The sequence below is a fragment of the Chelonoidis abingdonii genome, chromosome 19 (assembly GCF_003597395.2).
Source record: "Chelonoidis abingdonii isolate Lonesome George chromosome 19, CheloAbing_2.0, whole genome shotgun sequence".
In the NCBI taxonomy this organism is placed as follows: Eukaryota; Metazoa; Chordata; order Testudines; family Testudinidae; genus Chelonoidis; species Chelonoidis abingdonii.
In genome coordinates, this window is record NC_133787.1 from 43,694,295 (window position 1) to 43,708,800 (window position 14,506).

The window sequence follows — 14,506 nt, forward strand, 5'->3', positions numbered from 1 at the left end:
AGTTCCCTGGCAACCAGGCGAAGGGGCGGAGTTTCCGGCCTACGGTGACCGAGCAACCAGGATAGAGGAAAGGGCCCCCACATCCGGGGACCTTGGGCTAGGGTCACGTGGCGCGTATAAAGCTTGAATGCTTTGCGCCGGTTTTCACGTTCGTGTGTAAGGCCGGGCGCGGTGCCCCCAGGCCTCCCACCTCAGGGAGGCAGCCGGCTCGCTTGGTAACCGTGTCCTCGTTCCTCAGCCTCCCGCCGCCCAGCCCGGTCCCCATCCTCCCCCAGCGCCGCTCGCTAGACCCCATCAGCCTGTGTTAGTGGGAATAACAAAAGCGTCAACACCGCAGGCTGCTCCGAGCCCTGGCACGGAGCCTGCCGCCTGCGGGGCAGCAGACTTTTCAAACTGCGAGTCAGCGATCGCTCCGTAACGCCGGGAGGCGGAAAGCCCTGTGCAAGCCTAGCGAGAAGCAGGTGTGGCGGCCAGCGCGAGCGAGGGGAGCTGGAGAGAGGCGCTTTCTGTGCCAGGGCCGGAAATAGGGAGGAGAGAGATTCCCTCGCATTAGCAGGGATCACGAGGCATTGCCTGAGGAGCCCTCTGCCACCGTGTCAGGAACGGGCCGCGCTAGCACGGCCCGTAGCACTCCCCTGCCCTGTGGCTGCTTGCGTGCTCGTCCCGGAACGGGCCCTTAAACTGAACCGTAAGACGCCTGTCACCGTGAGCCCCTGTCGGGGGCGGGGGCACTCAGGCGTGCTGCAACCGCCTCCCTCCCGCACGTGTTTCCGACCAAACCCCCATCCCTCATGATTCGCAACCCCGGCCCAGGCGATAGCAAGTCCTCAGCAGTAGCCAAGATGGCCACGTTTGCGTGGCGAAAACTGCACCTAGTTGCAAAAGGAGAGGATTGCTCTTTGCGTCGTCACGCCCCTCTCCGGGACTCTGGGCACTAAGAAAAGGGCAGGGAGGCGCACGGACTGAATTTGGCAACCGTCGGCCGGAAAGGTGGAGGCGGAGCCCCAGGCTTTGCCTCTGATTCGCTGTTGAGCCCAGGAGTGCATTATCATTGGATAAGTTCCAACTCATCCCGCCCAGTGAAGTTCGGGCACTCAGATTGGTTTGATTTCTTGTCAATCTCAGTCTGTAACAGTTGCCATGGTAACGGAGTCTGGCTTTGGCGGACGCCAACTCGCCGAGTGAGGCGCGTGCGCGAGGCCTGCCCGCCATGGCCCAGCTGGAGCTCTTCTCCCACCCCGGGCCCGGCGTCCGGTACCGCGCCGGGCTCTGCTCCACGGCGGCGCTGGGGCTGCTGCTGCTGTGGGCACTCACCTACCTGCCGCCGCTGCTAGTGGCGTACCGGAGTCAGGGTGAGCTCCCCGACCGGGGGACGGTCTGGGCCCGGACCCGGACCCGGACCCGGGTCCAGCCCACGTCCGGTCCCGGAGCCTGGCACCCACCCTCGCCCGGCCTCCAGGCCCTGCTCCCCCTCTGCTTACTCCTGCCCCCCCCCCTCAAGGATTGAACTCACAAGCCTGGGTTTAGCAGGCCGATGCTCAAACCACTGAGCTATCCCTCCCCCCCGGCCTGCCCCCTGCTGGGCCGGGGACCAGTGAGGACATTCCCTGGGAACTGAGTAATAGAGAGGTCGCCCTGTTAGTCTATATCCACAGAAACAATGAGGAATCCAGTTGCACCTTAAAGGCTAACAGATTTATTTGGACATAAGCTTTTGTGGGTAAAAACCCCACTAATATATATGGAACTATACCTATCTCATAGAGCTGGAAGGGACCCTGAAAAGTCATTGAGTCTAGCCCCCCTCCCTTCACTAGCAGGACCAAGTACTGATTTTGCCCCAGATTGCTAAGTGGCCCCCTCAAGGGCTGGACTCACAACCCTGGATTTAGCAGCCCAATGCTCAAACCACTGAGCTATCCCTCCCCCTTCTTCAGATGCATGAAATAAATGTTAGTCTTTAAGGTGCCACCGGACTCCTTGTTTTTCTTGGAAACTAAGGGACCCAGCCATCTATCCCCAACCTGACACCTCCCTGACCCTGGAGGTCCTGCCCTGGGTGCTGACCTACCTACTGAGGAGTGTCAGAGACACTGTGTGGCAAGGACACCTATGGCTGTTGGGCCCCAAGCGCCCCTGCCTTGCTGGCCACCAGCCCCTCTAGTGCTCCCTTAGGGACTAGACCCTCACCCAGCCCTCCAAGCAGCACCTCCTTCCACCCTGGACCTCCATGCCCTGCCTACCATCAGTCTCCCAGGAGATGGTGTTGTCCCACAGAGTCTCTGAGACAATGATGCCAACTTGAGGTGGCGTGGTGCAAGAACAGCACTATCAGGTTGGATTATGGCCTTGATTTCTCACGGATTTTCTTTTATTCCACTGAATGAATCTGTCTGGGAACAGACTCCACTCCGGCAGTGAGTTATAAGGGCCCATGGTGCCCGTGCTCCACCAATATTAAGAAGGTGGTCCTGGTTCCCCCAATATTTGGGCTTATATTTTCAGAGCCATTCCATCCATACAATGGACCAGGGCAACTGCCTCAGGCCCTGTGCTTTGGGGGGGCCCAGTCTTCAGAGAGATGCCGGGTCCAGGGCAGCCTGGGGGCCTGGCGCTGGCAGCAGCGAGTGACCCAGACCACTCTGCTCTGCCCCGCCCTGCCTCTTTCCATCCCTGCTCCGCTCCCTCCCTCCCCCAATTCCACCCCTTCCCCCAAGCCCCTGCCCCCACTCCACCTCTTTCTGTCTTCTGCCTCCTTCCCTGAGCAATGCTGGGAGCTGGTGGGGTGGGGTGGAATGGGCTGGGTCGCTGGTTCTGCCTGCACCAGGCCCCCCACTAATCCCCTAGGCTGCCCTGGACCCCACGTCCCCCTGAAGCACGGGGCTTGGGGCGGTTTCCCTGGTGTGTTCTATGGACGTGACGGCTCTGCTTTGACCCATTGCGGGCACCACCAAAAATTATACAAACCTGGTGCCCATGACTCCACTAGGCTCAGACCCCTCAGAGCAAACTTTAATTGGGTGAGTTAAACTGTAGAAGGCCAGCAACAACACCAGGGAGAGGCGTGACCCTCCCAGGATTCACTTTTCCTTCACCCTCATTCTCAGCACTGATTCTCCCATTGTCTCTGTACTTGCAGGACTTTGGCTGAAGCAAAGTACCTACATGGAGCAGCCCACAGTACAGTTTCAGTATGAGGTGCTGCTGGTGGCTATGACTGGAGCTGACCCAGGCAGCTTCCTGGCTTGGAGCACATTTCCAGCCTTCAATCGCCTCCAGGAAGACCAACTGCGAGTTCCACTCATCTCGGTAGGTTACCTAGAATGGGGTGGGATGGTAAGTTGGGATGCCCTGTTGTCTTAATTATCTGTGTTTGGGATTCATGCCAGTTGCCCCACACAGCAGCTTCAGAAGCCTCCGGTGGTGACACCAAGTAAAAGGCCCTTATGGGCTGGTGGGGTATGTGCAGACCGTGAGGGTATATATGATACAGTAGAGAATGAAAGAGAAAGACATGAGAGAAGGAGGTACAGAGGTAAAATAAACTGGTAAGGTATCATTAGAAAAAACATTAAAGAGAGAATGAATGGAGAATACTGAACAAATAGATGCATTGGATAAAGGGAAAACAGACACTGGAAGAGATCTAAGAAAAGAAATGTCACAAAGGATTTTGTAGAGTGTCTTTTGGCTGGCTATTTGATAGTGCTTTTAGCTTCTAACCTCTTGATAGTAGTTCCCAAGTGCCTCGTTCTGATTTCAGTGGCAAACTGTTCTACCTGACACTCTTGTGAGAACATAGAAGAGTAGGGCTGGAAGAGACCTCAGGAGGTCATCTAGTCCAACCTCTTGTTCAAAGCAGGACCAACCTCAACTAAATCATCCCAGCCAGGGCTTTGTCAAGCTGGGCCTTAAAAACCTCTAAGGATGGAGATTCCACCACCTCCCTAGAAAACCCATTCCAGTGCTTCACCACCCTCCTAGTGAAATAGTTTTTCCTAATATCCAAGCTAGACCTCCCCAACTGCAACTTAAGACCATTTTTGCTCCTTGTTCTGTCATCTGCCACTGCTGAGAACAGCTTAGCTCCATTCTCTTTGGAACCCCGCTTCAGTAGTTGAAGGTTGCTGTCAAATCCCCCCCCCACTCTTCTCTTCTGCAGACTAAATAAGCCCAGTTCCCTCTGTCTCTCCTCATAAATCATGTGCCCCAGCCCTCTAGTCATTTTCGTTGCCCTCCGCTGGACTCTCTCCAATTTGTCCACATTCTTTCTGTAATAGGGGGCCCAAAACTGGATGCAGTATTCCAGATGTGACCTCACCAGTGCTGAATAGAGGGAAATAATCACTTTCCTTGATCCCCTGGAAGCGCTTCTACTAATGTAGCCCAATAGGCCATTAGCCTTCTTGGCAACAAGGGCACAGTGTTAACTCGTATCCAGCTTCTTGTGCACTGTAATCCCCAAATCCTTTTCTGAAGAACTGCGGCTTAGCCAGTCAGTCCCCAGCATGTAGCAGTGCATGGGATTCCTCCATCCTAAGTGCAGGACTTTGCACTTGTCCTTGTTGAACCTCATCAGATTTCTTTTGGCCCAATCCTCCAATTTGTCTAGGTCACTCTGGACCAAGGGTCTCAAATTCAAATGAACACGAGGGCCACATGAGAACTAGTATATTGGCCCGAGGGCCGCATTACTGACACCTTCCCCTCCCCCGCAGCTGCCCTTGGCCCTTACATGAAGCCCCACCCCTGCCCTACCTCTTCCCACCCCTTCCCTACCCGCATTCCAACCTCTTCACAGAAATCCCCACCCCAACTCTGCCCCCTCGCTGCCCCCAGGGGGTTCAGGAGAGGTGTGGGGTGTGGCAGGGGCTCAGGGCAGGGAGTTGGGGTATGGGGTGCAGGAAGGATGAGGAGAGCGGCAGGGGGTCAGGGCAGGGGGTTGGGGTGCAGCAGGGGGTCAGGGCAGGGGAGCAGGGTGCAGGAGGGGTGCAGCAGGCAGCCCAGGGAAGGGGATTGGGGTGCAGGAGTGGTGCGGGGTGCAGCAGGAGGCTTAGGGCAGGGGGTCAGGGTGCAGGGTATGGCAGAGGGTCAGGGTGCGGCAGGGGACTCAGGGCAGTGGGTTGGGGTGCAGGAGGGGCGTGGCAGGGGGTCGGGGTGCAGGGTGCGGCAAAGGGCTCAGGGCAGGGGTTCGACTGCAGGAGGGTCCGGGAGGTGGGCTCTGGGCCGTCGTACACTGGAGGCAGGGTAGGCTCCCTGCCTGTCTGCCTGCCCTGCCCCCACGCCACTCCGGGAAGCAGCTGGAACGTGGGGGAGCAGGGGCACAGGAGTGTGTGTGTGTTGCTGTTGCTTTAGGCACCGCCCCCAGCATCTCCCATTGGCCAGGAATGGGGAACTGTGGCCAGTGGGAGCTGCTGGGGGCGGTGCCTGAAACAACATCAGCACACACCCCCGTGCCTCTCCTCCCCCAGGTTCCCCAGTGCATATCAGGCCGGAGCTGCTCTAGGTAAACAGTGGGGGAGGGCGCAGGCCGCGTATTTGAGACTCCTGCTCTGGACCATATCCCTACTCTCCAGCATATCTACCTCTCCCTCCAGCTCAGTGTCATCCGCAAACTTGCTGAGGTTGCAGTCTTCCCAACAGCCATTAATGAACCAAACATTGAACTGTAGAGTCTTGTCATTTCTCTAGTCTGCTTGCTGTGAGTTCAAGGCAAAATGGATGCTTTCAATGCAGCATTACCCCCTGCACATGTAGTCTGTTCATCTTGAGATTATTTTTTTAGTGTCTGCTTGCTGTAATTAACCTCCAGATATCTGCCTGTAATAAGAAACCATTACCAAGCCATGCACTTCTGATAAAGTTCTTGTATCTTATAGACTAGAGAAGAAGACAAGAATCATGATGGCAAAATGGACCAATTACATTTTAAATTAGAGCTTCCTCTACAATCTACAGAACAAGTACTTGCTGTCCAGCTCATTCTGACTTTCTCCTACCAATTACATGTGAGTAGCTCAGATTCTGTTAATGTAGGTGGCCCTATCACAATGGTATTTGAGTGCCCGGTGCGACATGCCTGTAGCAATAATATAATAGATAATAAAAAAAATCATTATTTACATATTTTATTAAGTCTGCTGTATGTCAGGACTAACTAAATCAATGTTTGCTTTTTCTCCCTACTTTCTAACCAAAGGGACATCACCTTTGGTTTCTCCTGACTGAGCTTTATGGTGCATATGTCATCAGACTGCTAGAACTCTCCAAGGCAGTAGTACAGTGCAGAGGACAGAAAGAATGCATGGCACTTTGTGAATGCCAGTGTAGGTATGGGGTTCTGGTGGGCACTGAGAATATGCAAGAGTTTGTTAGAAAAGGATGCTACATACTTACATTCCCTTATCTTCTTGCCATATCTAGGGGTGACAGTGGCAGCCATTTTCGCAGATATTCTTACCACTCTTTCATATGTTCTTAGATTTTAGAGCCAAGTGTCCATTATGATCTGCTTGCACCTCCTGCATATCACAGTCCAGAAAAAAAAGAGATCTCTCTTTTCTCTAGTTGCACCTGTTCCTGCACATGCACCTCTCCTAAAATGGGAGCACAAGCATTGGCAACTTGCTGGAACTAATCCTTAGATCAGGTGCCAGCTACACCTGCCACAGTGTGGTTTCAGTAGGTGTTAAGATGAGGAATAATTGTAAAGCATTGTGTTGGACCCAAAGACAACACATGAAATGGTATATTTGTTAAGGATAGGTCAGATTTTATTTTGTCCTGGTGCTTATTGCCAACTGCAGAGAAGAAGACTTAAGCTTACGTAGCTTCGCAGTCTGAAGTCCTTAACCATAACTTTATATTTCCTTATTTTCAGAGGTTTAAGTATAGGTGCACTACCAGTCAACCTTAATTGTATGTTAACAAAGGTTGGGGTTTTTTTGGCAATTATTAATATGTGGAAGGTTCTGAAATTCTTCGTGCTTTGCCCTTTTAATAAATTAGTGTAGGAATCTTCCAGTAGGTTACATGGCCAAAAAAGGCTAAGGAGCCATCTACTTCAGCTCACCCGTTGGGCAGGAGTTCCTGCTTCTCAGCATGCATATCCTATGATGAGCGTTTTTAAAGTATTTATCTCAGATGAATTTATGTTTGCTTAATCATTGGGTTTCCACTATGTCAGATGGCCAAATGTTTATCTTTTTCATCAGCTATAAAATGTTGGATTCCGTGGTGTGACATGTAGAATTCTATGGGGCTTCTATAAACTAGTTTAAGTAGCATTTAAGGTAGTTAACTTCTAATAACCAAAAAAACACATTTGTATAGTTTTCGGTAAGGCATTTGACTTGGTACTTCATGACATTTTGATTAAAAAACTAAAATGATATAAAATGAACCATGGCACACAGTAAATGGATTAAAATCTGGCTAACTGATAGGATTCAAAATGTAATTGTAAACGGAATTGTCATTTGAGCGAGTGTGTTTCCAGTAAAGCCCTGCAGGGATCGGTTCTTGGCTACATGCTATTTAATATATTTTTTTATCAATGACCTTAAAGAAAACATAAAATCATCACTGATGAAGTTTTAAGATGACACAAAAATTGAGGGAGCAATAAATAATAAAGGCGATAGGTCACTGATTCAGAGCGATCTGGATCTCTTGGTAAACTGGGTGCAAGCAAACAATATATGTTTTAATATGGCTAAATGTAAATGTATTCATCTAGGAACAAAGAGTGAAGACCATACTTACAGGATGGGGGACTCTATCCTGGGAATTGTGACTCTGAAGGAGATTTGGGGGTTATGGTGGATAATAAGCTGGAAATAAGCTCCAAATGTGACACTGTGGCCTAAAGAGCTAATGTGATCCTGGGGTGCGTAAAGAGAGGAATCTCGAGTAGGAGTAGAAAGGTTATTGTACCTTTGTAATTGGTACCGAGGTGACTGCTGAAATGCTGTGGCTAGTTCTGGTGCCCACAATTCAGGAAGGATGTTGATAAATTGGAGAGGGTTCAGAGAAGAACTTAATGTTTAAAGACTTAGAAAGATACAGATTCAAAGAGCTCAATCTATTTAGTTTAATGAAGAGAAGGTTAAGGGGTGACTTAATTATAGTCTATAAGTATCTACCTGGAGAACAAATATTTAATAATGGGTTCTTCAGTCTAGTAGAAGAAGGTACAACACAATCCAGTGGCTTAAAGGTGAAACTAGACAAATTCAGACTGGAAATAAGATGTAATTTTTTAATAGTAAGGTTAATTAACCATTAGACCAGTTTACCAAGGGTCATGGTAAATTATTCCTCCCTGACCATTTTAAATCAAATTTGGATGTTCTTTTTCTAAAAGATTTGCTGTAGAAACTATTTGGGGGGAAGTTACATGAACTGTGTTTATACAGGAGGTCAGACTAAAAGATGATCACAATGGTCCCTTCTGACCTTGGAATCTCTGAAGCCTCAGTCTAAAATTATCTGACACCAAAATTTAAGAGCCAAGAAGATGTAAAATAAAACCCATACAGAAATTTTGTAGACTTATAAAGGTAGAAGATTTTTGGAGAGTTTTCCTATATTTAGTTTTATCTACTGTTCACTGTTTCAGAGAATGTCAACATTTGTGATGCAGAGCATGGCTTTTATCCAGTCGTCCTCCGCTATTCCAGGGTCTCAGCTTTATGTGAACGGAGACCTGAAATTGCACCAGAGGCAGTTACTTGGCCATTGTGGAGTAGACCTCAGATACAATGTGAGGAGAACCTTTCTCCCCTTTTCTTCTCATTACCCTTTCTGCATCAGTGATGACCAGAATTACCCGTACCCAGTATTTCTAAACTAAGGTCTGCTTGCTGAGCTGGAGGGTGGGAGAAGGTCCTGTGGCTGCCAAGCCACTCAGACCAAGGATTGGGATTATTTATCTTTACAGAGAGAACCTCTTTGTGTAAAAAATTGGGTAAAAGCAACTTTCTGGAGAGTGGGGCATGAAGGTTTTATATTGGCTTTAAAGTATCACCTTGTGTAATAGGTATCTGTGATCAATGGCACCAGCCCTTTTGCAAGTGACTACGATCTCACTAACATCATTGCAGCATATCAAGATAGAAATGGTAAGTCAGTCCCAGGAAAGTTTATATGTGACTACATATGACAATGTTTGGTGGCTGTTCTCTGAGGATTTGTGTTTTTGGTATGAGTTTGAAAGGCTCCTTAAGAACCTTCATTCTTTTTTCATTGCAGTAACAACAGTTCTTTCTGATTCCAACCCTGTTTGGCTGGTAGGAAGAGCAGCAGATGCGCCATTTGTGATTAATGCCACTATCCGTTACCCAGTGGAAGTTATTTTATATCCTTTAGCAGTTGTGTGAACTCCAGTGAGGTAACAAGATATTTAGCAATGTTCTGCACTTAAAATACAGTGTCTGTCCCACTTCATCTGTATGTAATATCAAAGAAGTGGAAATGTTACTAAACCTTTCTTGGTAAATATGTAGATCCTAAGGTGCAGCAACTTGTGCTCGGAACATTAATACAGTTTTAGAAACCTGTTCTAGCTCTGTTATGGCTCCAACTTCCAGTGCTTCTCTTATGAAAAGGATGTTCGATTCTTAGTCCAATTTTTTTTCTGGGTTTATTTCTAACTTCTTCCTTCTCTAGATATACCTACATACATACATACATCTGCTCAGTTGTGCTGCATTTAATTTTAAGTTTTCAAGTTTAATTGGTGTAACAGAAGTTTCAGATGCTTCTTATTTAATGCTCCTTGACTCTTAATACATATCAGCCAGGTTTCTGGGAAATGATCAAATTTGCCTGGATCCAGTATATTAGTATCCTGCTTATCTTTCTTTGGGTGTTTGACAGGATAAAAATATTTGTGTTCCAGAATCAGGTGCTGACCACAATACCAGTGTTGCCAGTTTCCTCTTATAAACAGCACCAGTCCTGAGAAAATGCCTGAAATGACTTTAAAGAGACTTAGGATAAGAGAGTCTACTTAATTTTTGTTCTCTTTAGAATTCTTGTATTTCTAAAGGTGGGGAACTTCATAAGTTACATTCTGGATCATGTTCTGTTAATGTTACAACAGACTAGAGTGTCTGGACATTTTTATTTCTTTGTATTTAGTAGACCTCATGTTGCTGTGAGAGAACACTGCTTTGGGATTATTGTGTGCTCTCACGTTTTTGACAGTTCAAGAAGAATGTTATCTTTTGCAATATGACTGCATTTCAAAAGCCATGCAAGCCAACATGGCACCTGTTCTGCTGAAATCTGTACCACCTTTGACTGATCAGATATGCTTTTAATTTGGCTAAAATACACAATATAATAATTGAAAGGCACATGGTAACAATAACTGTGTAAACTACTTGTACTGTCTTAGTTTTGTATATAAGGGCTGAAAATTGAAGTTCTATTAAGCCTTTAACTGTGTTGAGGAGTGGGAATGGGAAGGGAGAGATTTTAACAGAATAGTGAAGAGGCAAAGGCATATCTTTGTAAAGGTTATAATCTGCTGAATCTATTCATCCTATTTGTATACATGTGTCGTTTTTGTATTGAAGTCATGAATCTTGGGTGTGTACTTGCTTGATTTCTAAATAGCCTTTGTAAAGCATTTGGTCAGCTTCTTGACAAAAGAATGTGCAAACAATGGCTGCTGCCTATAAAAACTGAGTCACGCATGGACATGTGACTTGCCCATGTGACTCCAAAACTCCATCTTGGAGCTGGACTTTGCATAGGAGAGAGGAGTGGGGTCTCTACCCACAAGAGAAAATCTATTTAAACCCCTGGGAGACTCCTCCATTTTGTCTTCAGCTGGCCAAAGAGATAGCCTCTCCACCCCCAGGGATACCTGAAAGAAACTGGAACAAAGGATTGTAATTACAGGGGGTGTGAGTGACTGTTGGACCCAGACTAGAAGGAGACTAGTCTGTAAAAGGAAGCTTACTGGAACACCTCTGAGGGTGAGATTTTGTCTGTATTCAGTTTTCTTACTGTATTAGATTCAGATTTGCGTGTTTTATTTTATTTTACTTGGTAATTCACTTTGTTCTTTTGATCCCAAAGGACCAGCTACACACCCAGGTCAATATATAACTTAGATCTTGCCCAAAATGATGCTGATGCCAGTCCTTTAGTATTTAAAATTTAAAAGTTTATTTATAAAAAGAAAGAAAGAAAGATGAGTTAAAATTGGTTAAAGGAATTAAATACATATTGTAACTTGCAAAGATTTTAGTTTAGGCTTGTAGCAGTGATGGAATAAACTGCTGCCTTGATAAGTTTCTGGTTGCTTTCAAATCACTGGAAGGACTTCAGTCCCTTGGTTAGAATGCTTCCATTAATATAAGTTCATAGTTTAGAGGTTTGAGCAGGAAAGAGGCAAAATTGAGGTGTTTCCAGGACCTTTTATAGCTTCTGCCGTGTGGAGGGAAACCCATTATTTTAAACAAAGCCCTTAGCACAGCTAGTGGAAAATTACAGGTAAAAGATGGGAGTTTAGAGTCACATGGGCAAGTCACCTGTCCATGCCCAATTTTGCTTAGTTATAGCAGGAAGCCATTATCTATACTGCAGACAGTACATTTGAAGGACAGTCCATTCAGTGTAGATGGGCAACCTGTGGTCCATTGTTAGTGAAGTGTGTAGTAAGAGGAGGCCCTAAGATGTAAACCTTGGTATCAGAGGCCTGATATGAGGCCTAAGGCCTGAACTAAAGTAATGGTCAAGACTGGCTAACATAAAGCAAAGTGAAGCTGTGAGCCAGAGGCAGGCTCTGCTCACACAAGCTGGCAAGGAAAGGGCTGATGCAAGAAGATACGTACCTAAAAGGTACTGAACACTAGAGATCAGAACATTCACATACTTGCACATTCCACACAGATAACAAGGAACAGACTGACCCATCCCAATGACAGGGGCAAAAGGGTAAAATGATGGATAGAGTTGTTTTGATCGAACCAATCTGTACAAGGTGAGAGGCGGCATCTATCTACATAGAGGGGTTGTACCTAACTACGTAGAGGAGTTGCACCGCAATATGTCAGGAGTGATGTGTAACTTGTTTGTACCTGTATATAAGAATGTATCCCTGGGGTGGTGTCTTTGTCCGGCCTAGGGGGCAGTGGAAAGTCCCGCCACTGACTGAGCCGAGTCCATTGACCGGGGACACTCTCTCGTAGTATGCCCGGTAGACTAAGTAATCTACAGGGAACTGCAATTGTGTCCATACGGCAATAAACCTGGCCGACGTGCCTTCGTACCTTACTAGACTCTGTGGTTATTGGGGGTTCTCTTCGGGTCTGCTGTGTTGGCTATCTGCGCAGAGCTGGGGCAGCACACAGAGGGAACACACACACGCAGCCGAGTGATACCAACAAGGAGACAGCAGAACACCACACTGGTAGCTTCTGACAACACATCTGACAACAAAGTGTTTCTTGGTGAGCCTCGTAATTTGAATAGTCGCTTCAAGATGTGCAAGCTAAATACCTTGTGGGGCATTACTCCAGGAGCAAATATTTGAAATTCAGGTATAGAACCAATATTTATAACTTCAAATACAAAAATGATACATGCATGCAGATAGCATAATCATAACCAGAAAATCATAACCTTTTCATAGACATCTTACATGCCACATTTTGAACTAGATTTGTTGCAAATAAATAACAGTGGTTGCACCAATGATCGATATGGTCATATTTTAATCAGATAACGTCTCAGCTTGGACAGGATGTTTCCGCTTGGACAGGATGTTTCCACTTGGACAAAGCCCTACTCCACCATGGAGACTGAACTTAGTCTTAACAAAGCTGATAGATTGCCCCTTTGAGCCTCTAGCAACCTGCTCTCTGTTGCATCTTTCTATGAAGGCAGCATTTTTAATAGCCAGTACATCAGCCAAGAGAGTAGGGGAGTTGAGAGCATTAATATCACATCCTCTATATACAGGATTTTTTTTACACAGATAAAGTCTTTCTTTGTTCCCATTCAAAGTTTCTTACAAAAGTGGTCTCCTCTTGTCATATCAATTTATATACCAATGTTCTTCCCAAAGCCTCATGGTAATAAGGGAGAGGAGTTACTGCACACTCTAGACAGAAGAACTTTAGTGTTTTTGTCTTTGTCTCAATTGTTTTTTTGCATCTGAGGACAGAATGAAGGGCAGTCCATTTTCCATACAAAGGATTTTTTCATGGATAGCCGGTTGTATTCACCTGTGTTACCAATTGGCTAACATAGAACTGTTAGAGTATTGGGTCATTTCGCTAGATCTCAGGCGGCTTATGTGGCACTTCTGGCTCATGTGCCCATATTAGATGTTTGGCATGTGGCAACCTGTTCTTCCTATCACAAGTTTGCTTTCCACTATACAATCTCAACAATCTAGAGATGATGCTAAATTTGGACAAGTAGTCCTCCAGTCCTTGTTCAAATAGACTGTGAAACCACTTCCAAATGGGACTGCTTGTGAGTCAACTCTAGTAGAATGGATGTGTGCAATCACTTGAAGAAAAAAACAGGAGTGTTGCACATGTCCATTCCACAATCCACCTTCCTTCCTCTCTCTTTCAGAGTAATACGAATGGGAAGGAACTGAGGGGGTCTGGGGCAGCTCCGCCCTTTATGCCTATGCAATGTGCACAAGGTGCACAGGGTGCTTGGTCTACTCTGACAGGTTCTGTTAAGGGTTAAAACTCTGACAACTCTGTACTGGAGCACACAAACACCTACAGTGGAATGGGCATGTGAAATACCTCTTGAAGAACAACAATTACAGAAAGCGTAGTCACAGTTTTTAACAGAAGATAGAGAAACTGACTAGGGCAGAGGCTGTTCTAGATTTAATTCTAACAAACAGCGAGGAACTGGTTGATAATTTGAAGGTGGAAGGCAACTTGGGTGAAGGTGATCATGAAATGATAGAGTTCACAATTCTAAGGAATGGTCAGTGGGAAAACAGAATAAAGACAATGGACTTCAAAAAGGCAGACTAGGAGACTCAGAGAATTGGTAGATCCCATGGGAAGCAAGTGTAAAGGGGAAAAAAGAGTTTAGGAATGTTGGGAGTTGTTTATAGAGATATTATTAAGGGGACACAAGTCAAACTATCCCAATGCATTGGAAAGATAGGAGGTATGGTAACCAGAAGATAATCAATGACCTGACACTCAAAAAAGAATCCCACAAAAAGTGAACACTAGGTTAAATTATGAAGGATTTATTTAAAAAAACAACACAAGCATGTAGAGATAGAAGTAGAAAGGCAGGCACAACATGAGATTAAACTAGCTAGGGACATAAAGGGTAACAAGAACATTTTTACAACTACATTAGAAGCAAGATGAAGACCAAGGATAGTGTAGGCCCATTATTCAATGAGGTGGGAAAGACAATAATAGAAAATGCAGCAATGCCCAATGACACCTCAAAGCATCCTCTCCCTGCCCCCCAGGCCGTAGTGGATTTAGAGTTAGTG

The 14,506-nt window shown here is 46.5% G+C and overlaps 1 protein-coding gene across 3 annotated transcripts; it reads left to right on the forward strand.

Annotated features, from left to right (window-relative positions):
• The first annotated feature begins 208 nt into the window (after nucleotides 1-208).
• On the forward strand, nucleotides 209-12,711 carry TMEM231 (transmembrane protein 231). 3 transcript variants are annotated; one of them, XM_075073705.1, is made up of 7 exons: nucleotides 209-1,352; nucleotides 3,140-3,309; nucleotides 5,880-6,008; nucleotides 8,621-8,764; nucleotides 9,041-9,122; nucleotides 9,253-9,374; nucleotides 9,800-12,711. In XM_075073705.1, the coding sequence occupies exons 1-7, from the start codon at nucleotides 1,211-1,213 to the stop codon at nucleotides 9,962-9,964; spliced, it is 954 nt and encodes a 317-aa protein (XP_074929806.1). In that variant the 5' UTR covers nucleotides 209-1,210; the 3' UTR covers nucleotides 9,965-12,711. The 3 variants fall into 3 exon arrangements, with proteins under 3 accessions (XP_074929806.1, XP_032652272.1, XP_074929808.1); XM_032796381.2 differs by having other exon boundaries at nucleotides 9,253-9,358; nucleotides 9,793-12,711; XM_075073707.1 differs by lacking the exon at nucleotides 8,621-8,764.
• Nucleotides 12,712-14,506: the final 1,795 nt, after the last annotated feature.

What these genes read in the sequence shown, in the direction of transcription:
- TMEM231 (XM_075073705.1), top strand. Translation starts at nt 1,211, where the DNA reads ATGGCCCAGCTGGAGCTCTTCTCCCACCCCGGGCCCGGCGTCCGGTAC. An exon ending in GAGTAGACCTCAGATACAAT is followed by an intron (nt 8,765 to 9,040) that starts GTGAGGAGAACC and finishes CTTGTGTAATAG; the next exon opens with GTATCTGTGATCAATGGCAC. An exon ending in AGCATATCAAGATAGAAATG is followed by an intron (nt 9,123 to 9,252) that starts GTAAGTCAGTCC and finishes TTTTCATTGCAG; the next exon opens with TAACAACAGTTCTTTCTGAT.